At 39.6% G+C, this 24,436-nt stretch overlaps 1 protein-coding gene across 4 annotated transcripts; it reads right to left on the minus strand.

The window, feature by feature from the left end:
- Positions 1 to 580: 580 nt before the first annotated feature.
- On the minus strand, positions 581 to 21,842 carry MIER3 (MIER family member 3). Of its 4 annotated transcripts, none has more exons than XM_068667879.1 (13): positions 21,739 to 21,842; positions 20,901 to 20,925; positions 18,490 to 18,635; positions 16,452 to 16,586; positions 14,640 to 14,760; positions 12,492 to 12,577; positions 12,201 to 12,273; positions 8,444 to 8,595; positions 7,820 to 7,901; positions 6,139 to 6,233; positions 4,904 to 5,031; positions 4,578 to 4,723; positions 581 to 4,492 (listed from the first exon to the last, which is right to left on the minus strand). In XM_068667879.1, the coding sequence occupies exons 3-13, from the start codon at positions 18,586 to 18,588 to the stop codon at positions 4,035 to 4,037; spliced, it is 1,575 nt and encodes a 524-aa protein (XP_068523980.1). In that variant the 5' UTR covers positions 18,589 to 18,635; positions 20,901 to 20,925; positions 21,739 to 21,842; the 3' UTR covers positions 581 to 4,034. The 4 variants fall into 4 exon arrangements, with proteins under 4 accessions (XP_068523980.1, XP_068523977.1, XP_068523976.1 ...); XM_068667876.1 differs by lacking the exon at positions 21,739 to 21,842 and adding an exon at positions 21,410 to 21,535 and having other exon boundaries at positions 6,139 to 6,230; XM_068667875.1 differs by lacking the exon at positions 21,739 to 21,842 and adding an exon at positions 21,410 to 21,535.
- Between the last annotated feature and the right edge of the window lie 2,594 nt (positions 21,843 to 24,436).

A 24,436-nucleotide genomic window follows, 5' to 3' on the forward strand; every position in this document is an offset into this window, starting at 1 on the left:
AGCACAAATTCTGGTCTCTGATGGAATTGGTATGTGAGGTCTCAGAAGCAATGCAGTGCTTTTCAGGGTTCAAGATGAGTAATCATTTTTGTGAGGGAAAAGGAAAATTGTAAAAAAAAAAAAAATCTTAAATAGTACAATTTAAGTACTAAGACTAAACAGAGTAGAGATTTTTTCCTGTCCACATCCGTGACTGAGCCTCATGTGTGGATTTACGCTGTGGCTTTATGGATTTGGGCAAGTTTTCTTTTAGAAATGAACAGAGACATACCCCCCCTCCCAGCTTACTATGTAGTTTGAACACTGAGTTATGCTGCTGTGCTGTTACTAGGAAGCCATGTTAAAGCCCTCTCCAAGATTTTGCTGTACTTAAGCCACAATTTTTGAGGGAAACCACTGCTTATTATTTACATGTATATCTGTGTGTTACATTTGTCATGCTTCACATTACATGAGGTAGAGGGGTAGTGTGTACTTCAGTGTTACCCAGGATGTTAAAACCTGGCCAATTAGTGCTAAATAATTCTGAAAATGAAGTTACAAACATGGTGCAGATGCATGAAGAGCTTTACAAGTAAAGAAGGGTTTCCAGACATTTATTTCTGGAACTGTACACCAGATATTAAAATACAACAAATACAAAATAATGCTCAAAAAAATCAGTGTTTATGTACAAATATTAAAACCAATGCAATAGCGACTTCCTCTTGAACATCTGATACTAAAACATGTTCCGATTGTCACTAAATTTATTGTTATGCACAGGGTACTTTGAACTGAGAATAACTGGAATCTCTGTTTTATTAAGACGACTATAACCATATGTACTTATTTTACAGTTGATAGTATTTTCCTTTTTTTTTTTTTCAATTAAAAATAGGAATAAAAGAAAAAATAGTAACCTGGTCATTATTTTATAAATTACTGTATTTAGTTTTCCTATCTGTAGACAATGTGCTTGTAATGCTGGGCAAATAATGTCCCTGTTGGTCAGTCCATCCATTAGTTTACATTCAAAGTTAAAATATTCACTAGAGACTTTGGTTAAGTTATGTAATATCACTATGTTCTACTGGATCTGATTTTTTCATTCATTTTTGACCCTCAAATTTAAAAATTAAAAACAGGAAACAATTGTACAATTCATTGACCTAATTGTACACAATTTAGTATTCTTCAAACAGTATTGTACATCCTTCAAGTAAATTCAGCAGTTTGACCATGACAAGAGGAAAACTAAACATTTAAAAATCTAGCATGAGAAGATGATGTATGACTAACAAAAGTAAAAGTATTGCTATAATCACAGCACCAGTTACACTTCTAAATGAATCAGCTATCCTCTTCAGATTCCCTGTACATAAAAAGGATACATTTACCAACACTGCAATTGCCCATTATGGATTTTTGGTTTGTTTGTATGAAGAAAAAGTGTGGCAAAGAATAAAGAATTCATCACAGTTTGTTATAAGAATTGTGCTTCACCATCTAAGAACCAAGGCAAGGTAATTTCTTCATATGCTTGCAATTCAGTTATCTTCATGCTGACTTTCAAAACGCAATTCTTTTAATAAACAGTAACAAGTTCTCCATTTAAATGTTTAAACTGAGAGAAAAATAAGTAAGTCCAGCTTTTAAAAGAAGAATTCAATAAATAGCTATTTTACATGGATAAAGTCATAGTGGTACAAATTTATGAATGTCACATCAAGCATGCACAAAAATGTTCCTATACACAGAAGTAGTCAGAAAATATTGAAATAGATATCTAAAAAGATATGAAGAATTTACATATTTACAAAATCTTGCAAATTATTGCCTCATTTTAACAAGGAATTAAAAGTAAACGATACCAGCTAGCTAGCCAACAGGCTAAATAAGATCAGCATTTAAAAATCTACTAGACTAGCCGGAATTCATTTTTCTCTCATATCATTTTCTGAATTTTGGTCAAAAGTCTTTATTAAATAACTAAAGTGTCCATTCAACTTGCTGACAACCCAAACCTTAGACAAGTCTCTGTCTACATTAAGATCTCAGCAATGCATAGATAAACTGAATATATTACTGCATCAGCTAATGAGAATGGGCATGTTCATTTAAGTGCAACTGGTATAAGCATTCAGTCATCTTTGTATAATGATTTTTATACACACCAGCCACTCACTGTAAACCCATAGATAAAATTGAATGTATAACAATGAAGGAATATGGCCAGTATTTTACAAAATTACATAAAATGTGTTGATTCATAAACAAAAGAAACAAGATACAAAGTTCAGCACAAAACACAGCAACAAGAAGCTGACAACTTGGCTAAAAAATGTCAGAGTACAACACAGGGCCAAGGCTACCCGTTAATTACTGTGTACTTACCAAAATTACACGTTCCGGATGTATAAATTAAGAACTGATTACAAATTATCTCTGCTTTTGTCCACTGTGCTAAACTGATCTGCATTTAATGTGGTAAGTGTGCTATTGTGTAAACAATTCAAAGCAATCTTCATTACAATGCCATAAACTCCATACTCTGCATCCAAAAGTCAGGATGACAATGCAGTTCACAGTATGCATAATAAATACCCTCTTCCCTTTCAAATATTAGTCATTACTTTCTAATTACTCAGAATGACCTTGAAGCAACTATTACATATATCAACAATGCAAAACTAATCGCTTGAATAATGAAAACAAGTTAGTGGCAATTAAGTTTAAAATATGAACAGTGCAAAGAAAAGTACGGAGGGAAAGCAGTAATCTTACTGAAATATGGTTTGGATTCCTATTAAAAAACCTGCAAGTTGTATGCTACAACACGTTACGCACCAGTACTATGTTTGTTTTGACTCTCCCACAAGAATTAGAACAAACGTTTGCAAGACAAATGTTCTGGATGGCTGAACTGGACCCAATGTTCAGAATAAAAATTCTCTGAAGTAAAATAGTTACTTTTGTGGGAAATGTTTTTACTTGTCCTTTCCTATTTGACCAAGCTAGCAAAATGCCATTTTTCAGCCAATGACTTTGACAAAACAAATAAATGCAATCCACACTAAAGAAAAGCTTTTAAATACATACTTCAAGGTTCTACTACTTCTGTATAAACTAGACAGTCCCTCAAAACTGTAACACTTTGAACTGCAGTACTCCAAACAATTTAAGATGTCTTCCAAAACATAGACTGTTTAGTGGTAAATCCTAAACTGTGCAGACTGTAGGTTTATGCAACAACAGCTGCCTTAGGAAAGTTAAGTTACACAATTATGTTACTCTTCAAGTTGTGGACAAACCTCATCAGAATACAACAGCCAAAAATGCATCTGTTTAAGCCAGTCAGTTTAAAGCACACAGACACCTCTGGCAGTATAATTACTTCTTGTAAGGTAGCCATGGCCTATAATTTTGCAACAGCATCCAAGTGTAGGTCTTCATACTTTACTCGTGTTAAGTCCCTTGTGCTAGCTTCCACCAAGATGAACTTGCTGTTTTGTAAACTGAAGTGCTCTAGTTTAGTATCACATGAGAGAAGGTTCCATTTAAAAAACATCCTTGTATGTTTGTGCAGTTTAAATTAAAGAAGCCCATCCCTGCCTTTATAAGAAAGAAAATGCTACATTGCGCAGGGATCAGGATCGGTACCTGTAAACATTGTTATTCCACTGCATTTGTGACAGCAAAAGTAACTTAGACTAAAAAGCCACTCCAATCAGTTCAGAACTTCTGTGCTGGTTTTGAAATGGTGGCCTCTGTCTACAGGCTTTAAAAAAAAAAAATATTGAAGCAGAGCTTAAAGCTGCACCACAGAGTTCTCTTAGTCCCAAACTCTGCCAGACATCCTATGACATTTCCACATTTATGGACTGAAAAAAGAAATTACTCTTGATAAATCAAGATAATAGTTCTATACATACAAAGACATCACTGATGTCATAATGTTCAAACTTCCAGTGAAAGACTAAGCAAACCTGATAGCTCCCATCAAGTTTACTACTACTGCATAAAGTACCCACTGTTTGTTTCGTTTTCCACAGTCATTCTGAGTGAAGAGCAGTATGTTGGTGAAGAGTGTGGGTGTTGATAAAACCGTTTGTCTCATTTGGAGATAGACTACTGAAGTCAGCCACTGAAACAGCCATTTTGGCACTGGTAATATGGTGTGTATGGTTCTCAAAGTCCACACCAAGGTTATTTACAGAGACATCATTCATGAAGGATTCTGGGACAGCAATTCCCATTTTCAATCTCTTTGCAGGTCTTTCTGTATCCTCACTGCACATGTTCATTGGGTTTAGCTCTGAATGATAAAAGCCAGTCTCAAATAAATTAAAACAATCACTTTCACCATTGCTTGGCAAGTTAAGCAACTCTTCTGTTCCAACAGGCACATGATTAACTGGTGCTCGGGGTAAGCTGTCCATAGGAGGAAAGGCATCGTCCAGGCAGTTCACATCTGGAGCATGGCAGACTGTAGCTACGCTATTTGTCAATGCTGGAAAAACAGATGAACACAAATGTAAATGAAATAGTAGTTTATGTAGTCACAACAGTTAAGAGTTTTGTTTTTCTTGATTTACCTGTCAACTCATTGGCAGTGATGGAGTTCAGAATGCTTAGCTGTTGATCAGGAATGGTTTCTGCTCGATTATTAGATGTTAAGGCTGGAGCGTGCACTGCTCCACCAAGGGCTTCTGCTTCATCTACCAAACGATCCATGTAGTCCCTAAAAGAATATTACAACCACAATGGGTTATTTAACATGAAATCAAAGCCTAGAATTATGACAAAATTTAATTTTAGTTGCCATAGGCACAGCAGCATTACACTGCAAGGATGGGAGAAAAAAAAAAATCTTCTACATTTAGGATTTGCAATAGAATACATATTCCAGCATTATACTTACGTAACTCCTGGATGATGGTTATATCTCTTCTTTCCAAATCTTGTTTGCTGAGCAAAATAATCGTAACGTTCTGACTTCTTCCACATGTAATAGAAAGCCACACACTCAGCAACTGTTCTGGTTCTCACCTAAAAAAAGGCAAGAAGGACTGACAAGATTAATGCACAGATATTTTGTCATCTCTGCAGTTCCCATACCCCTGCAATATTGTTAGATTTATTACCCCAGTATCTGGAATAAACAAATTCAGTTACAGACTCTAAAGAGATCCAAAGTTTCATGTAACTGTTATGTCAGGTTCTACTGTATTACATTGTTGTATGTTCTTTTTCACAGATTGAAACTGTATCTATATCTAAAACATTTCAGTTCATAAACCATGTAACAATTTTTAAATTGTAAGACTGTGAGACAGGCTCTTGGAAGGAAAAAACTCATCAGATCATGACCTGGGAGTAGTGAGCCAGAAAAGACAATGGGTACTGATTTCTTTTGGGAAAATCAGGAACTGTTGAGGTTTGAAAACACATATGCACAACAGTATGTTTAAACAAAACAAAATTTTTGTCTTGTTGAGAAGGCATTAAGGACTCCAAAGACTCATTTTGATGTATATTAACCTGAAATCTGACAAACACATCAGTCTCATAAAGAAAAAAAAAATCTCAAGATGGTATCAAAACATAAAGGAAGTACACAGAAAGTTTGGAAGTGTCCATATTGATATATATTTTTGATCAAAAAATATCCAATCCTTATTCTTCAAGCACAAAGGAGTTAATCAGAAGCAATCCAGATCAAGATTATAATTCCTTCAGTTAGCCAGAAAACACAAACCTGATAGATGAGTATAGTACCTTCTGAAAACACAAAAAGCTAAGCCTGCGTTTGTACAATTACACCTTTCTTGTGATAAAAAGAAAGTTAAGATGTGTTTTCCCTTCCCACAGCCACAGTATGCGGGTTTTACACTTTAGGAGAGACCAGCATTTTAACTAAAACATAATATAAATGCATAAATAGAAGCGATGTCAGTGCAAGTCAATTTCAGAGACAGTACATCAACTCATTTAGCTTTTTCAGTGACGTCTGAGGTAAACTTAGCACAAAAATGCCCAACTGGTTGCCGTACTTTGGTTCTTATTTCACATTTCTGCATGACTTTGGACAAATGTATTGCTCTTAGAAATTTCCAGCATCATACCAGTTCTTCCATTTAATTGTAAAACACTAACCTTGTTTTTCTGTATGAGATGGAAGTCTTTTCCATAAATCAGAAGTGCGTGTTCAAAGCTTCTGCATTCTTCTTCTGTCCATGCTGTCATCTCTTCTAGCCGATAACAAAAATAGCATATTATTTGTGCTCAAGAAACTTTTACAGACAATAAAATAATTGTGTTGCTAATGCACGAATATGCAAACACACTGTTAAAAACAATAGGTTATTTAGACCCAGTTCTTTACTGTACAAATATCCTACCCCAAATCTGACACTCCTATTTATAAAGACTCATAGAAGAGTTTGATTTCTAAAATCTTTTATCCTTGAGAGCAAAGGATATTCAAAAACTGATTATTTCATATGAAATTTGTCATAAAAAAGACTTAAAACATCATGAAGGTATTCAATTAATTTTCTGACACACTTCTTGCATAGGTCACTGATCAATATCAACTGAATATCAAGTTACATACAGTATGTATGTTAAGACCCCAGAACTGTTTTTACTAAATCACAGAAAGGTTTGGATTGGAATGGGCCTTAAAGACCACCCAGTTCCACCCCCCTACTCCCGTCCAGCCTGGCCTTGAGAACTTGCAGGGATGGGGCAGCCACAGCTTCTCTGGACAACCTGTGCCAGGGCCTCACCACGCTCACAGTAATTTTTTTTTTTCCTTTTATCTCACCCAAACCTACCCTCTTTTAGTTTAAAGCCATTACTTCTTGTCCTATCACTCCACTCCCTGACAAAGAGTCCCTCCCCAGCTTTCCTGAAAGCCCCCTTTAGGTACTGGAAGGCTGATATGATGTCTCCCCAGAGCCTTCTCTTCTCCAGGCTGAACATCCCCAGCTCTCTCAGCCTGTCTTCATAGGAGAAGTGCTCCAGCTCTCTGGTCACCTTTGTGGCCCTCCTCTGGACTCTCTCTAATACGTCCATGCCCTTCTTGTGCTGTGGAACCCAGAGCTGAACAGGACTGCAAGAATACATTGTCGGCTCACAATAAAATCTAATTTTCATGTAAGGGAGTAATAAAACTAGGGGCAAGCAAGGCAGAAGTCCATTTTCCACTTAACTCAATGTTTTCCAAATTCTACCAAAGGCCTGCAGAACAATATGGTGGATTCAGATTAGGGTTGACATAACGCAACGCTGATGCAGTGAAGAAAAGAGTAGGGCTCATTTACATAGCCAGCTATGTTTTCCTCATTCTGGTATAAATGCCATCAAATTATTGTTGTGTGTGCCCCGTTGCTGGAGGTGTCAGGACCAGGTTGGACAACCTGGGCAACCTGGTGGCATTGCTGGCAGGGGGGATGGAACTGGGCGATCTTTAAGGTCCCATTCCACCCAAGACGTTCTATGATTGTTGACCATGAACTCAAACTGTAACAAGGGTGAGAACTGCCTTACAGGAGCAAAATCACAGCTTCTTTCCCATCCCTCAGTCTGTGCCATTCTTACAGCTGCAGTGGAGGAAAGAAGGGAAGAAAAGGTGTAAGAGCTGATCCTGTAAACTTGCATAAATTTGCAAACTTCTCTAGCAGAAATTTCCAACAGATTATACTTAATCCGTGCTAAAGACATGATGGATAGGGAAATGTCTAGAAAAACCTTGAGTAAGAATCAGATTGACAGGCAACTTTAAGATTTTTTTTCCCAATGCATTTCTGAAAAATCATATACTATTTCTTACCCTGAGACGCCTTTCCATTTGAACAGTATCTCTCAATCGCTTCTTTAATGTTATGGCTACTCTTGAGAAGTTCATACAGAGCCTACAAAATAAAAGAAGATTTAGATCGTATATTTGCAAATGTATGCAAAGATTGTATATTTGCAAACTTTATAAAGAAGAACCCTCTTCTTTATAAAAGGAGTTAAAGTTTGTAAATATACAATCTAAATTTATGAAAGTTGCCTTTCAGTGAGCATGCCTCATATCCAAAAAAGAATTTGTCTTTATTCATGATAAAAATATTAAAAAAAAAAGTCAAAACCGAAACTTTCAAAAAGTTGAGGCAAGGTTTAAACAAGCAAATGTAAAATATGCAGTTATTTAAAAAACACCTGGATTTATCAAGAGTGTGACAATTAGAAGATCAAAATACTGCCAACATTCAAGTACATGTAATTTTCCTAAATAACCACATGCTTAAGATTACAAATAAGATCCTGATCCTAATAATATTCTAAACTTAAAAAAAAAAAAAAAGAAACAATTAAATTGAGTATTGCTGTCTTTATAATACAAGCAAAGAAAGAGAACACCGTAATTACAAAGCAATGTGTCACAAATGGAACAGGATATAAAACATACTTGTTCATTGTCCCGTGTATGTAGTCCTTCAGGAATTCTGCCAATCATTTTTTCATTTCCTGTTCTTAAGGAGGTTTCAAAAAGGTATTCTTTAACTTTATTTTCTGAGATCACATCAGGCTTCCAAAGTAAATGGTCTTCGTTTTCATAGGCTGTTAAAACAGAAATCCATTAACACCAGGTGTGACATTTTAAGGACTATAACATAAAAGCTATTTTACAAAGACAGAGAACAGGAACACAAGAGAAATCAAATCAAATACCATCATGCCACTTATATATTGCAGCTCACTTTTTGCACAAATGCCTCAGTTAAAAGACAAACTGCTGTATGGTGTGGTGAAGAGATCCAGGTTCCATGAGGGTGAGATAAGGGACTGAACTCTTCAGAGTCTTTTCATAGGAATGGTTTGTAGACTGCTAGATGATTCAATCAAATTATGCACATATACACATCATCTTCATAGGAACAAACTAGCAAACCACTCTGTTTTATTCCGAAGTGTATCAGGTTTACATGGCAAAGATTTGGTAGTGGGGGGCTGCAGGGGTGGCCTCTGTGAGCAGAGCCCAGCAGCTGCCCCATGTCAGATCAGAGCCAGCTCCAGCCAGATGCAAAAGGGATCCACTGATGGCTAGAGCAGAGCCAGGGAGCAGCATTAGTTGGGCCTCTGGGAGGGAAGATTGAAGAAAGGGGGAAAAAAAAAACAATTGCTGTGCAACAGCAGCTGGGAGAGAAGAGTGATAACCAGCCCTGCAGAGACCAAGATTGGTGCAGCAGGAGGGCAGGAGGTGCTGCAGGCAGGCAGCAGCAGTTCCCCTGTGCAGGGAGAGGCCCCTGGTGGAGCAGGCTGTCCCCCTGCAGCCCATGGGTCCCACATGGAGCAGATCTCCACGCTGCAGCCCCCCCATGGGTGGAGGAGCCCCCGGTGGAGCAGGTGGATGTGGCCTGGAGGAGGCTGCGGCCCATGGAGAGCCCCCGCAGGAGCAGGCCCCAGGCCAGAGCTGCAGCCCGTGGAGAGGAGCCCACGCAGAAGCAGGGGGTCTGGGGGGAGCTGCCACCCACCCGTGGGGGACTCGTGCTGGAGCAGTTTGTTCCTGGGGGATGGATGGACCCAGTAGGACGGAGCTGTGTGGGAGCAGTGCTTGAAGAGCTGCTGCCTGTGGGCAGCCCCTGCAGGCTCAGTTGGGGAAGGACGGCATCCATGGGAGGGACCCCACGGGAACTGACCACAGTCCCCACTCCCCATTCCCCTGCATTGCTCGAGGGGAGGGTAGGAGAGGGTGAATGGGGGGAAGGTGTTTTTGGTTTGCCTTTAGTTTCTCACTGTTTTAAGTCTGCTAGTGATAGGCAACAAATTATATCAATCTCCTTCTACTGAGGCTGTTTTGCCCATGATGATAACTGCTTAGTGATCTCCTTGTCTTTACCTCAACCCTTGAGCCATTTCCATGCTATTTTCTCCCCCTTATCCTTTGACGAGGGGGAGTGAGAAAGCAGTGTTATGGAATTTAGCTAGCCATCTGTGCCAAACCACTGCAAACCGTTTTCAGCAAATAACTTACAGTTTACAGTAACATTGTAGAAAATTACTTTAATATTTTAAATATTATACATCTGGGAAGAGAAAAAAATAGAAGAGGAGTTGGCTAACTGATCACTTTCAACAAGAACTTGCCAAAACTTACTAATCTGAATAGAATTTAGGTCTTCATGTTGTTATTTCTTTTTGTGTTCATTAACAACCAAGTTTTGTAATCTTGTACATTGCATGTTTTACAAACAATAAAGGGTGGATAGTCCTTCATAGTACATTGAAATCATGTATGTACTCTCTTAAGTAGCTTGACAGACAACATATCAGTCCTAAAGAAGATTTGGCTTGAACCTTTGCCAGTCTGTGCACACACTGTAAGATCTATAGTTTAATCTAGAATTTAACTCTAACCAACAGATGTGATTAACATTGCATATAATGTTTCATGTAATCTCTTTGTAATGCAAAATTCAGCATTTTTCACACACAAGCATAATGGATGTTACAGTAGGGAGGCAAAGAATCTTCTCTAACCTCTCATAAAACTGCAGGAAACAGTACTAAGTAAAGGTGAGAAATAAAGTTCCATCTTCTCAGAAAGTGCTGTTATGGCATGATATAGGAAGATTTCAAATGGATATGTGATAAGCATAAGGTTTATAGAAAAACTGAGCTGCCATCTATGACAGGTCCAGCTGCTGGGACTACATGGCAGAAATATAAGCCTGTCTGCCATCACCACCTCTTCAGCTAGTACAGAAGAGGCTATCACAGGATCACCTTTATGTAGAGGGGAACGATTCCGGAATTGCTGCAGTGTAATGCCAGAACTCTGAAGCCTGTTTATTCCAGTACGTGCAGTGTTTCAGAGTACCTCCACCTTACACCTCTGAGTGCTACTGACCCTCAAGTCCTACCTCCTTTATTTTTTTCCCCTTTCATTAATCAAGACAATCCAGCATTTCTTGCTGGAGTCCATGCCTGACATTCTCAAGAGGAGCTCCATGGGCTCTCCAATCCTGAGAGCTACCACACTGCTGGCCAGGCCAGCAGACATGACTCTCACCAGCTCTCTAGCATCAGCTCATTCCACTGAAAGTTGTTAGGTTAACTCCCTCATGGTCATCCTCTGGTTATTCTCTAATTCTTGGCTGATAAAAAGTCAAGTATAAATAGTAAAAGGGCTATCCAGGTAAATCTTGGTTTTATTCCTCCATTTCTTGCAACTGGTAAGCATCATGCTTGAATCTTCAAAAACAGGAAGCTGCCCTAGGTTTCTTACAGCACAAGAGATGTTCACTCACTAATGCTTCCAACTTTGTAGTTAACAGCCTTCTTCTCTATTACAAAATATCATTGGCAATGGTGAAACGACTTCATATGCTTCATTAGAATAATATTCCCACAAAATGTGTTGTTTTGAAAGAAAGTACCTAACAGAATTTTGAAAACTTATAGGAAAAAAAAAACACACAACACATAATGCCTTTCATTTATTAAGGTATCTCCCAAACTGCTCCTTAATTTCACAGCTGTTCTATCCATGAGAAAATTTCTCTTTTTTTTATTCCACTGCTATCTGTGTTGCACTTTTCGCATAGCGAAAACCTTTAAAGATACTAAATAAAACTCTTAGATTATTTTTTATATTCAAGCACAACTGCAGTTTTTAATCCAAATTTACAATGGAATAATATCAGACTTAGAATGTGTTTTGTAAAAGACAAAATGTATCAGGACCTGTATCTCCTTCTCATGCCATGGAAATTGAAAACAGTTTATTATGCTTTCTATATCCATTTCACAGCCCACACAGTTTTGCTTGCCAAACAACAACAACAAAAAAAAATTAAAAAAGCAACTAAAGAAAAATACTGTTTTGAAGATCTTCATTGTAAACTAGGTTACAAACTCATGGGCCAGTTATGATTCTCTGAGGAAAGTATTTCCTTCTTGACCCAGTGTTTGCTTCCTCCTAAAATCACTAACTACTTCTGAATTAACGTTGTAATCCACACTCCTATGTCTTCTTGAAGTCGTAGAATCACATTTCTGAGCAATAATTATATGGTTGCATCACTTCACATTTTTAGTATTTTTAAAGTCTCTGAGCTTTTAACTATGTCATTGACTTTACAATAAAAAAATTAATTAACATTTTTCCATCAACTGCTACACAAAAGCATAAGATAAAAAGTAAAATAGGCAGAAGAACTTACCCTTTTCTTCATCACTGTACCTGCCAAGGTAAGGTGGAATTTCAGCCTGATACTGTGAACCAACCATTATTTCCTGAAGATTTAAAAAAAAAAAAAAAAAAAAAAAGGAGAAAAATATGATCAATATTTTTCACATGGAAGCATTAAAACATGCCATTTACTTGGCATTCAGCACAGGGAATTTCAGAACTAAGGTATTATTTTAAATATGTACTCAAAATCATAACATAGAAACTGTACTATTAAAAAATGTTAACTTTCTGTTTGATTGTCTTAAGAAACAGTAATTACCTTTCTCAAATCTTCAGATGAATTACCGTTGTCTGCCTCTACATCTTCACCATCTGATTCTTTATCTCCATCACACGTAGTGTTTGCTTCAGACACAAGAAAGTTTTGTTTTAGCTAGGAAGCATTTTCAGTTTAAACATAACTACAAGACATTCGTTATCTTTTGCTTTTGAGAGGAACGCCTGCTTTTATTCAGGAAGACACTGATCATGATTCTGTTGATCTACCCTTCTGACAAAGGGTCAAACTATAGTATTAAGTCATAAAGCACTGGCAATTGTATGCTACAGAACTGAAACATTCATCCTCACTGCAACCAATTTACTAACAGGTAAAGGAAATGCAATCATTTTTCTTCGTTATTTTTCTCAATGAAAGCTTGTAACTTACTGAAAAGGTATGAGAAAATAATAATAAAAAAAAATAAAAATCTAGGGCTAAAACTTAGCCCCAGTTAATAATAATAAAAAAAAAGTAATGTAAAAGGCAAGTCTTTTTTACCCAGCAAAGACTTTAATCAGAAGTTTTAATGGGTATTCAAGACATTATTTTAAACAAGGCTGCTTCTAGATGAAGCGAAGATACAGCAGCAATATGCAAAACAGAATAAGCAAAAGACAGCTCATTCATTACTCTTTTTTACTCTTTTTTTTTCTTTCTCTCCTTGGGAAGGCAGACAGCAGAGCGCTCTACGTAATTCAAATACAGTACTTCACAGAATAACACATATTTTAGAATCTGGAACAGTCTGCTACTGTATTCTGAAGTAATTCTATTTTTATAGATGTATAATCCCTGGTAGAACGGAATCTACCATTATAATAAGATTAAAGCTATTTTTTATTCTCAAACTACAGTATGCTCAAAAATGGGGTTGCATTTTTAACTTTGTCACACCTAACTAGAACTTTCAACATCATAGACAAAATCCAAAAATATATTGAGAGAGGCTCCTCTTCTGTCATTATTAGAATCACTAGTCTCTCTCTTTTTGCTGTTAGAAGAAGCAGACAAGAAGCTAACATGAATTTATGAAATAACGTTATGCCTGGATAATCACATGCAATTATTTATTTCCAATTAATCCAATGTTTAACTTAACTTTACCTTAGTATTAGAGAAATGAAAAGGGAACACAAAAAAAAGATAAGACTGCCAACAGGACAGACACAGTAAAATGGTGTCAATAATTAGTAAATGTTTGATTTAAAATGACCAACCAGAAGTTCTAATAGAGAAAGAGTAACATTCTAATAGAAAAACATGGTAGCTGAAAGCAAAGATGACTGTTTCTTAATCCTAAGTAAGATGAGGGTTTTTCCATAAAGCTGCCTCATTTTCAGTGTCATATTTGTTACCAGTTCATGAGCAACGTTTAAGTGCCACTGAATTTGGTGTTTCCTTAATTTAAAAAGTGCACTGCAATTTTTAAGGTTTCAGGATAGGGTTTTAGGATATAAGAATATATAAGAATACGGTTTAAGGATATAAGGTTTAGAATATCTCTTTCAATATGAATTTCTTAGACTACACCTTAGCGACATGTGAAGAACAACTGCAGGTGACTGAGGCAGCACCTTTATCATCCTTCACCTCTAGAAGGCTGAACTCCTCCCAGAAATAGCTTAAGACACTTGCCAAACTGAAACCATGATAAAATCCTTTGGCTCACCCTACGAAGTCCCATAGAAAAGTGCTGTATGTATGAAAGAAAAAATCACAAAGAAATCACAGCCATGTTCATATCCTCAGGCTGAATGGAGGAGTCACTAGCTTAAAAATGGCAGCAAAGTTTTAGTAGAAAAACACTAACTTAAAAGAATATGCTACATATTCATGTCATTCACTAAAATGCTGAAAACCATAAAAGTGTTCCTTGACACCACACTAAATAGTGATTACAAAAAGTTACTGTATTTGTAGCAAAACTAATCACTTTTATTTTATTTCTTTGAGCATGGCACCAAGTATAGGTCTTCCAGGTAATTAGTAATAACAACCAAAGAACGTTCATGTCCAACACCCCCCAAAGCATTATTTCTTATCTCCCAGTAAAGTTAGCAGTCTGCAAATGTGACAGTTTAAGCTAGGAAGCTGTATATAATGCCATGACTTTTTAGAATACTGTTACAAAATTAGTTTTCCTACATCTTAATGGCCGAGGAAAGAAGTCTGTAGCCTCATGTGAAGTAACCGATGGTGTCAAGTCATCAGCAGAGGACTGTGTTTCTTCATCATCACCCGACAAGAGGTCTTTAGCTATTTCCTCCTGTATCATTAAAATAATAACAAAATAAAAAACAGTAAATAAAAAAAACAGTAACAACAACTAAAAAAAAAACTCAAAATGCTTATTAAGTATAGACCAGTAAGGAATCAGATTTACCACATTTTGACAATTTAATTAAAATTAATTATTTTACCCTAAGTATCACAGAATCACAGGACAGCTGAGGCTGGAAGGGACCTCTGGGGATCATCTGGTCCAAGCCCCTGCTCAAGCAGGATCACCTAGCACACACTGCACAGGATCACATCCAGGCAGGTTTTCCATATCTCCAGAGGGAACTCCACAGCCTCTCTGAGCAACCTGTTACAGTGCTCTGTCACCCTCACAGTAAAGAAATGTCCTCCCATATTCAGAAAGAAATCATTTTAGTAGATTGTACTCCATTCATTAAAAAGCTACTTTGCTCTTCCTAAATCCAAGAACAAATATAACTTTATTTCAGAGTTGACACAGGGGTTCATTTCTCTTTTGTCCTTTAATAAAGTAAAGGTACAAGAAAAAACTCTGCAACCATCAATCTCAGACATTTGTCTAACTGCTTCCAGTGAAAAACACTAATGACAAAATTTTAAAGTTCTGAGGCAATTTCCATTCTTTACATCACAGACACATTGAAACTTTAAGAACCTGCTACCCTTTAAACTCTGGGAAAAAAAAAATTGCCAGGAACAACCTGGTATCTTACCAAAATACACACAAAAAATGAATTTTTCATAGGTTAAACAAGAGAAAAGGAAGAAGATGGAAAGAAAGAAAAAAAGAAAGAAAAAGCTCACTTCCTCCACTAGCAGACATGTCTGAACCCCTCTGAATGGAGGTTAGGGAGGGAAAGAATGGTATTAGACAACAAGCTGACTACATATTTGTAGCCTCAACACAATCGTGAATCCTAATGAGAATCAGATGTGCAGAGCCATCATTATACTCTATTTTCTGTGGAGTTTACCATTACATCATACTTTCAGAAAGTATTTTAAAAAAGCATATACTTACTACCTATAGATTTTATAATCCAAATTACTGCCTGAATACTCCTTACAACCAAAAATGAGCTTAAAATCTCAGAATTCAACGTTAGCCTGCAAATCACATAAGCTCATGTTTTTTACATCAGTAATGCAACGCATATAGTCACTGTAGGTAAATACAGTCTCTCTCTCTCGCTCTCCCTGAAGTTGAGACCTTCCCAAATGATACATATCTGAAAGGAACATTCCAAACATCCAGGAGAGCATTTTCAAGTCATCCACATAAATTTTGATACATAACACATACACTGGAATCCAGAATTATTATTTCCGGATGTTGCATACATTAAAATAAAACATAGAACTTTGGGGAAAAATCCCACTTCTCTTTAAAAACAAAGAAAATCCTACAGTTCTTTGGATGTGTTTTAGAATAATTGAACTTATTCATTTCTCATTTTTTGTTATAAATTGCCATTGAAGCTGCCATGCATTTGTAAGTGCAATAAGTGTAACTAGAACCAGATCTTCAATGTCCTTGAAAATTAATAAATTCAAAATAATACAGTAATTATCAATTGCATATTGAAATTGACAAAGATACACATTGTGTAACATCAAGAGGTAGTCAAACATAATTTGAGGTCATTTGGATTTCTGCTTTTAAATTGTAATACCGGTAAAGATGGCTCTCCAACTTACTTTATCTAGAGTCATATCTGGAAGTTCATCTGCAAGTTCACTTGGAGAGCTATCCGCACTGGAACCTGCTATAACTGGAATTGTGGGTTCATAGCCATAGAATGCCAGTAAATCTTCCAATGGCATGTTTCCTTCCTAATACAAGAGGATTTACAAACACTTTAACATATTGCCAAATACTTGTGAACAGTTCAGGCCTAAAAGGATAGGACGTATTTTGAAAAACAAAAGTAAGAACAAACAAAGAAATACTTAATTGAAAGCAGAAAACTTGAATCAAGATTTTAAATATTTTCAGGCACAGGATTGAAATAATTCATCACCACCTCTATTGTCATATAGTGAAGTCCAATCATACTATTCAAGGAAAATCTTTACTAGATGAAACTAAACAGTAATTGACTGTTAAACATTGATCCTTATCTGATGATTTGCCTGTATTTCTTCAAGAGAAGATACACTAGGAATACAACCCCCCTAGAAGAGAGAACTGCAGAAAAACTTGATTTTAGTCCTACATAGTTACAGCTGCATGTGTAAATTCAAAACCCCACAAAAGTAAACCAAAATAGCAACTCTTTATTCCTCATATCCATTTTCCGCACAACATATTTGGTAGTGACTGCTGAGCGGCTGAGAAAGACAGCTAACGATTTAGAATGCAAAAAAATAATCGAGAGAAAGGTTGGATTTATAATTTTTTCCGACAGTTTTTGATCAAATGATTCTACTAAATACCGTATTTGCAACCTAAGACAATTAATAAAACAACAAACCATGGAGATTAATTTACCTGATTCAAGCCATCAAAGAATAAGAAATATTTTCCAATATTTATACCTTTAAAAGTTTTATTACCTTTAAAAATTTCTTGTTGAACTCATACACTGATTAAATTACTTGTTTTCTTTAGTCAGCTAAGGTGTTAGTCCTGCAAAGACTTTTCACAATGGGTAAACGTAAACACATGTCCAAGTCTTTCCAGGATCGGGACCTAAAGTAATAAAGTGTTTAAGATGAGTGGCTCTCAGTTCTATTTCCTTCTATTATAGAGGCAATAAGATCATTTTGTGGAGTAATAACTCCATTTTAACCACTAGACTTGGCAAGCTCCTTTGTTATTGTAACTACAAGTTCATAATCAGCAAAAATGTAATTGTACATGTAGAAGGACAAAAAACCAGGAGTTCATTGAATTCACTGTCAATTCAGTATTTAATTTTTTTTATATGAGCTACACAGATACAGCTTCATATTTGATGCCAGAAACTACGCTTTCCTGAAACTCAACCAAAATCTGCAGTTATGTTGAGCAATGTAAGTGGGTCACTGAATGGTAATTCAAATAGCGTCAATTTGTGGGTGTTCAGCATTCAACAGACATTTGAAATGGGTGATGCACTGACATGGATGAACAAGAGGCGTAAACAGGAAAAGCATGTAATTAAACAGTGTAAAATACACAATACGAAAAGCCAAGGAGCACGTTGGTCATTCTGTACACCCACCAACTGCCAAACTGATAAAACTGAGACAGAAAACTACCATTTACACAGCAAATGAATGCGATCCATCACGTCTAAAACATAAATGTTTGTTTCCAGATTGGAAAAGCAAGAAATGACCAACAGAATGAAATACAGCTAGTCGTCACTTCAACGCACGCACAATATATAATTTCTACCTATTTCCAACTTCTAAAACTGATCTGAGTAATAAGAAGTGATATTTGATAATAGGACTTTTAAAGTCAGCTACAGTGGTTTCTCCTCCAAAGTGAAAGCACTCTTAAATGAAGAAGAGTCTGACTTTAATCTATCACTAATTCCTTTGAAAAGCCAAATTCAGCCTTTTTGCGAGAACGCAGTGCTGTCTCCTAACTAAACCTGATTTTCTTTTCCTCTTTTTAAACGAGCTGCAAAGGCATTTTTTAGGAAACTGCATTATACAATGCAAACTAAAGAACAGGTTGAGCGTTCTTTACAGTAAAAAGGGCACAACATATATGGACATTTAGAAGAGGGTTAGTCACTCTTACCTTTTCTAAATCTTCAATTTCAGAGCTGAAATTTTTGCTTTCTTCCATCATTTCCTCTTCTTCAAGAGTGCGTTCATCGTCATAATCATGTACCAGCATTTCAGCAGAAGGGTCAAAGTCATGATCCTCAGATGATAAAGAGCCAACTATCAAAAAAACCCTAATCTGAGTTATTTTTTCTACATCAACACATGAAGTCACACACACACACAAAAAAAGTTACACGTATTCTTTCACATATAGGGTCAAAATGTTAAATGGAATAACTGGAACAAACACCTAGCTACCTGACAAATTCATCTGTTTGTGCTGGCCATCCCTTTTCATACTTCTAAGTAATAGGTATACTTTTCTTTCTTGCAGAACTTGGAAGAGCTATCTGAACTACCGAAACAGTTTCAGAAAGTACAATCCCAAATGAGTATTCTGATGGATAAAAGACTATTCAAACCATCCTTGAAAACACCATTGAAGTATAAAGCATGTATATCACAAGAAATCAGGTGCTGCAGGCAAGCCAATTGTACCTTGCAAATCCAGAGGCTGTGATTTATAGTCTCTGATTCTATTTACAATGATTTATATGGTAACTAGTCTAGCTTTTCACTGGTAAATGGCTACCTTTACCTTAAGAACCAACTTTCTCCTAACAGCAAAATACACAGTGAGACTCACTTCAGCTTAGTTTAGCTGAGGTCTTAGCACTTGATCTAGAAAGAAAGAACAAAATCTGCAGAGTCTCAAGAAATAGAGGAAAATATATGGGAAATAACAAAATGCTTCTAATGGATAGCATTTAGTTACCCAGCCATTGTGACAGCTCTGTGGTAGTCCGACAGAGAGGTTTTCATTACTCGAGGAGGCAAGTCACCCAAAAGTACTGTTATTATTTTATGTGCATTTTGTCAACTCTAAGAAACCTTATCATTATATTTGACAAGTCTTACAGATGTAAATAATTTTGCACTGCAAAGTCAAAGAAAACTACAGAAATACAGGGTTGTTTTATACTTTAATGTGGACTTGCTTATGGCTTTCAGATGGGAAAAGTAAGCAGATTGGGATATTTCTTTCACTTCTGATTTCCCCTTCTAGTTTTTACATACTAGCGCTATCTGCAATTCTTGGCTGATGAGAAGCAAAGAAAAGGTTTATTAGGAACTATGTCCTCAGAAGAACTTCTTTTGAACATCAAGAAAATATCTACAAATTTTCAATCTTCTTCTTCAAAAAAAAAAATAAAAAATAAAGCAGTATCCCTCACTGCACTGCTTCTAGCCTTCAAAGAGACACTTGTATATACTAACACTGCTAAGTCTTAGAGCATCCAATTAATTTTCAGCAATTACACTAAGTGTTTGTTCCTTACATGCAGGTAATTAAAGTAAACTTTGTCCATTTAGCATGCTTAAGACAATACTGTGCAAGTTCAAACTGCCATACCAGAAGGAAACATTCAAGCCAAAAATGCTTTTTATTCACATGCTGTTCATATTGTGGTCTCATGGATCTCCCAGCATAGCTGATACTACTACCCCAATTACGATAATTACATTATGTGTTGAATTTTTCCACTGTTAGCTATTACATCCTGATCCCATAGCTTTTCAAGAACTGAGAACCATCTTGATTTAGCATATATACATATGTCTACATATATACACAGGCATATATGCCCATATGCTCAAGACTGTTGTTTCAAATCACTGCTATAACTAATTTTATATTTGAATAACTGAATTGGAAGGTGTACACAACTCATATATTTTAGGCAAAAAAAAGCCCCCCTCGGCATCTCTGAACACTCAATATCCAACCCATACTCAAGTAACACAAGCTTGCTAAATTCAGTAAGAGCAGTTAAAATGAAGAAAAGTAGCTAATGCAGAATAGAAGTAGGACAGAAGCAAAGGCACTCCCCAACATACTTATTCATGAGTAGCCCTGATGATGTTACATATGCTTGCTGGTGTAAAGGGAAGGTATTCCAAAGAACCTTTACAGTGGTTCAGGCCTTAATGACTGCATATAATTATGCTTCTAAGTGCTTTCTGGTAATATCAAGAAGTCAGAAATTCACACGGGCCTGTAGTTATCAGCAAGAAGAGGAACGGTCTCCCTCTCTCTACCCTGACTACATGGCTTTCCTGAGATGCTGACTTAAAAGCACTGTAAAACTTTGTGTTGGTCTGGGGCTCCCAGCAGCCGATCACTAACTGCGCCGGGAGCCGGGGGACGAGCCCTCAGCGCGCATCCCTTCCTCTGGAAATTCACGCAGGCGACTATTAGTTACGTGAAGGCGCTGCGCTAGGAAAGCTACGAGGCAAGAGAGGAGAGCCGCGGGGAGGACCCGGAGGGAGAGCACGGCGGGCAGGCAGGGTGCCGGGCAGCAGAAGCTGGCGAGGACGAACCTGGGCTCGAACTCCCAAACGATGCCTGTGGGGAGAGCAGACAGCGCGGTGAGCTCCCGCCGCAGGTGGCTCCCCCACCTCCCCTCCACCCACCACCCACCCACCCACCCATCCCACCCGCCCCGCCGCAGGCCCCGCACCGGGCCCGCCGCTCCCGCTCCCTCCCTCCCCCCCCCAGGCCTGTGCGGGCCGTGATAGGGGAGCCGGGACCCCCCGGGAGCCCCCCGGCACCGGCCGCCGCCTCCCGCCGCCCCCAGCCCTGCCGCGGGGCCGGGCCCCGTCCCGCGGGCTGCGCACCGGCCCCCGCCGCGCGGCCTACTCGCGCAGGCTCCCGCTGCCCCGGCGGCTCGCCCGGCCTCCCCGCCGCCCCTCCGGCCCCGCCGCCCCGCCGGGCCGCCCCGCAGCGCTCCTCACGGCGCCGGCCGGGCGGGCGCGGGGGGCGCGGAGGCGGCGGGGGGCAGGGGGGAGGCGGGCGGACCCCGGCGCCCCGGCCCGCTTTCCCCGCTCACCTCCGCCATATTGGGGACGATCGGGGCCGAGCGGCGGCGCTGCGCCGAGTGCCCGGATGGGGCCGCTGAGCCAATGGCAGCCGCCGAGCCCCAGCCGGAGCCGGCCGGGGAGGGCGCCGAGGGGACGGCGGCACCGGGATGGGGCGGAGGAGCCGGCAGCGGGACCCCGCCTCCGCCGCCTGCACACAGCCCGCGGGGCAGCCCCCGGCCGCCGCCGAGCAGCTGGGGCTGAGGGAGGGGCGCTCCCCGCAGCCCCGTCCCCAAAAAGGTTGGAGCCCCCCCCCCCCGTCCCCAGGGCAGCCCGCCGCGGAGCGGTGCTTGTCACTCACCTGCGCCCTAACCCCGCGTTTGGTCCCGCTGCTGTCGCCGGCAGCGCTTCTGCAGCTGCCCGCAGTCCCGGGGCAGGAAAGCCAACGCCAGGCGCCGTGCTGCTCCTGGCTGTGCGGCGTGGCGTGAGCAGAGAACGGGGGATTCGCTGCCCGGCGCGTTTGTGCTGCTTAAAAGCGGGTGCGGTGTATGCGCGAAGTAACAATCCCGTTTGGTGGGGGTTTCACCCCGCTGGGCAGATGAACTCCACCACAAACGCTCTCACTCTCCCCCTCCTCCTCAAAGGATAATGGGAGAGAAAATACCACGGAAAGGGCTCAAGGGTTGAGGTGAAGACAGGGAGATCACTCAACAGTTACAGTCATGGGCAAAACAGACTCAGCATAGGGAGGTTAATGTAATTTATTCCCTATGACTACCGGAACAGAATAGTGAGAAACGAGAAACATACCAAAAACACCTTACTTCATCCACCCTCTCCTTGCCCCGAGCCATGCAGGAGAACAGGGGGCTCTGGTCGGTCCCTGATGCTTCGTCTCAGTCTCCGCTGCTCCTTCCCGGTCCCTCTCTGCCCCTGCTCCCCGTGGGGTCCCTCCCATGGATGTCTCCTTCCCCAACTGAGCCTGCGGGGGCTGCCCACAGGCAGCAGCTCTTTGAGACCTGCTCCCACACGGCTCCGTCCTACGGGGTCCATCCATCCCCCAGGAGCAACCTGCTCCAGCACGAGTCCCCCACGGGTGGGTGGCAGCTCCCCCCAGACCCCCTGCTCCTGCGTGGGCTCCTCTCCACGGGCTGCAGCTCCGGCCCGGGGCCTGCTCCTGCGGGGGCTCTCCATGGGCCGCAGCCTCCTCCAGGCCACATCCACCTGCTCCACCGGGGGCTCCTCCACCCATGGGGGGGCTGCAGCGTGGAGATCTGCTCCATGTGGGACCCATGGGCTGCAGGGGGACAGCCTGCTCCACCAGGGGCCTCTCCCTGCACAGCCCGCAGGGGAACTGCTGCTGCCTGCCTGGAGCACCTCCTGCCCTCCTGCTGCAATGACCTTGGTCTCTGCAGGGCTGGTTATCACTCTTCTCTCTCCCAGCTGCTGTTGTGCAGCAGTTGTTTTTTTTTCCCCCCCTTTCTTCAATCTTCCCTCCCAGAGGCCCAACTAATGCTGCTCCCTGGCTGGTCTCTGGCCATCAGTGGGTCCCTTTTTGAGTGGCTGGAGCTGGCTCTGATCTGACATGGGGCAGCTGCTGGGCTCTGCTCACAGAGGCCACCCCTGCAGCCCCCCTGCTTCCAAAACCTTGCAATGTAAACCCAGTAAAATGTGGCTGAGTTCTGTTTGCAGATGGTGTAGTGATCCCCAGCTAGATTAGGTACTTAAGCAGTCAAGCTCTGTACTGCTTGTTTTATTCCGCTGCACCTGTTGCTCTGATAAACAGAGGAAATTTTCAAATGCTTGCTGCACTGCTGATTTCACTCTAATTCCAATATATAAACTATTATTGTACCTCCAAACTACACAGCGTCTTACGATGTAGAAATACATCTACCTTTGATGTACCTGGTGGTATGATGTTAACAAAATAAAAATCCCAACACTTTGCAGAAACACAGAAATTGACAACAATTTCCTAAACATGTTATCACAGTCAAAAGCAAAGTCCTGTACCAAATCTTCTGCTAATTTGCCAGTTAAAATATTTTATTAGATGTAGATCAAAGGGAAGATTTTTTAAATTATAATTCGGAACAATTTGATAAACTATTATGAACTCATAGCTCTACCACAGCAAGTCATTAGGTGTTTTACAGAGCTCTCATAGAAGGCAGAAAGGATTCTGGAAAATTCACAGAACTGTAGTGGACAGGAGTCTACAAAACAGGGAAAAAATGCAATGCTTACATTATTCTAAAGTGTATCTAAGAGAAAAAATAACTTTTTATATTCTGGTCTTTTCCTGAGATTTTATCAAGTTTTGCAATCAGAAATTACATCTATTACAAAAAAAAAAAAAAAAAAAAAAAGAGAGAGAGAGAGACAGAGAGAGAGAGAAAGAGGGAGAAACTCACAAATATTTGCAGATTCCAGCATCTAAAAAAATTAAAATCTGATGAATATCTGAATTCTGAACATTTGAAAAGGGACAAATGATTCCGTATCCAAGCAGGGGCTGAATTTTGCTACCAACACCTATAGTGTAATTATGTTCTATGTTGTTACAGCATGTTTTGTCTCTCAGTGGTTTTCACTGGGAGCAAATCAAGGTTAAGAGTGAGGAGAGTGAAATTTCTGGTGTGAGCTTGTTTGAGGAAGGTGGAAATGAAAAAGGATGAAATTGTACCACCACTTTCTCAGTTAGCATTTTTGTCCAGAAACAAGGATGAACAAGGAGTCACCTGGCTTCCTGGAGCAGTAGGGCAGTGTGAGATTGTTCCTTGCATTTTACAGGGACTCCAAATTAGAGATCACTGAACAAAATATGCATATGCATATGTACAGTGAGTCAAATAGTTACGTCAATGCAGTTTTCCATACCTGTTGGGCACACAAGAATGCATGGAGTTCTGTATTTTGAGGCATCTTTTCTCTTCAGGTAGAATTAAGAGGATGGGGGAAGAAATCTGCCTAAGAAAAACTGAAAGAACTGACATGAATTAACACAAAGGAATCTATTCTTTAAAAATAAAGAAGTATCAAAAAAAATCAATTAA

This window comes from Anas acuta, chromosome Z (assembly GCF_963932015.1).
Source record: "Anas acuta chromosome Z, bAnaAcu1.1, whole genome shotgun sequence".
Taxonomy (NCBI): domain Eukaryota; kingdom Metazoa; phylum Chordata; class Aves; order Anseriformes; family Anatidae; genus Anas; species Anas acuta.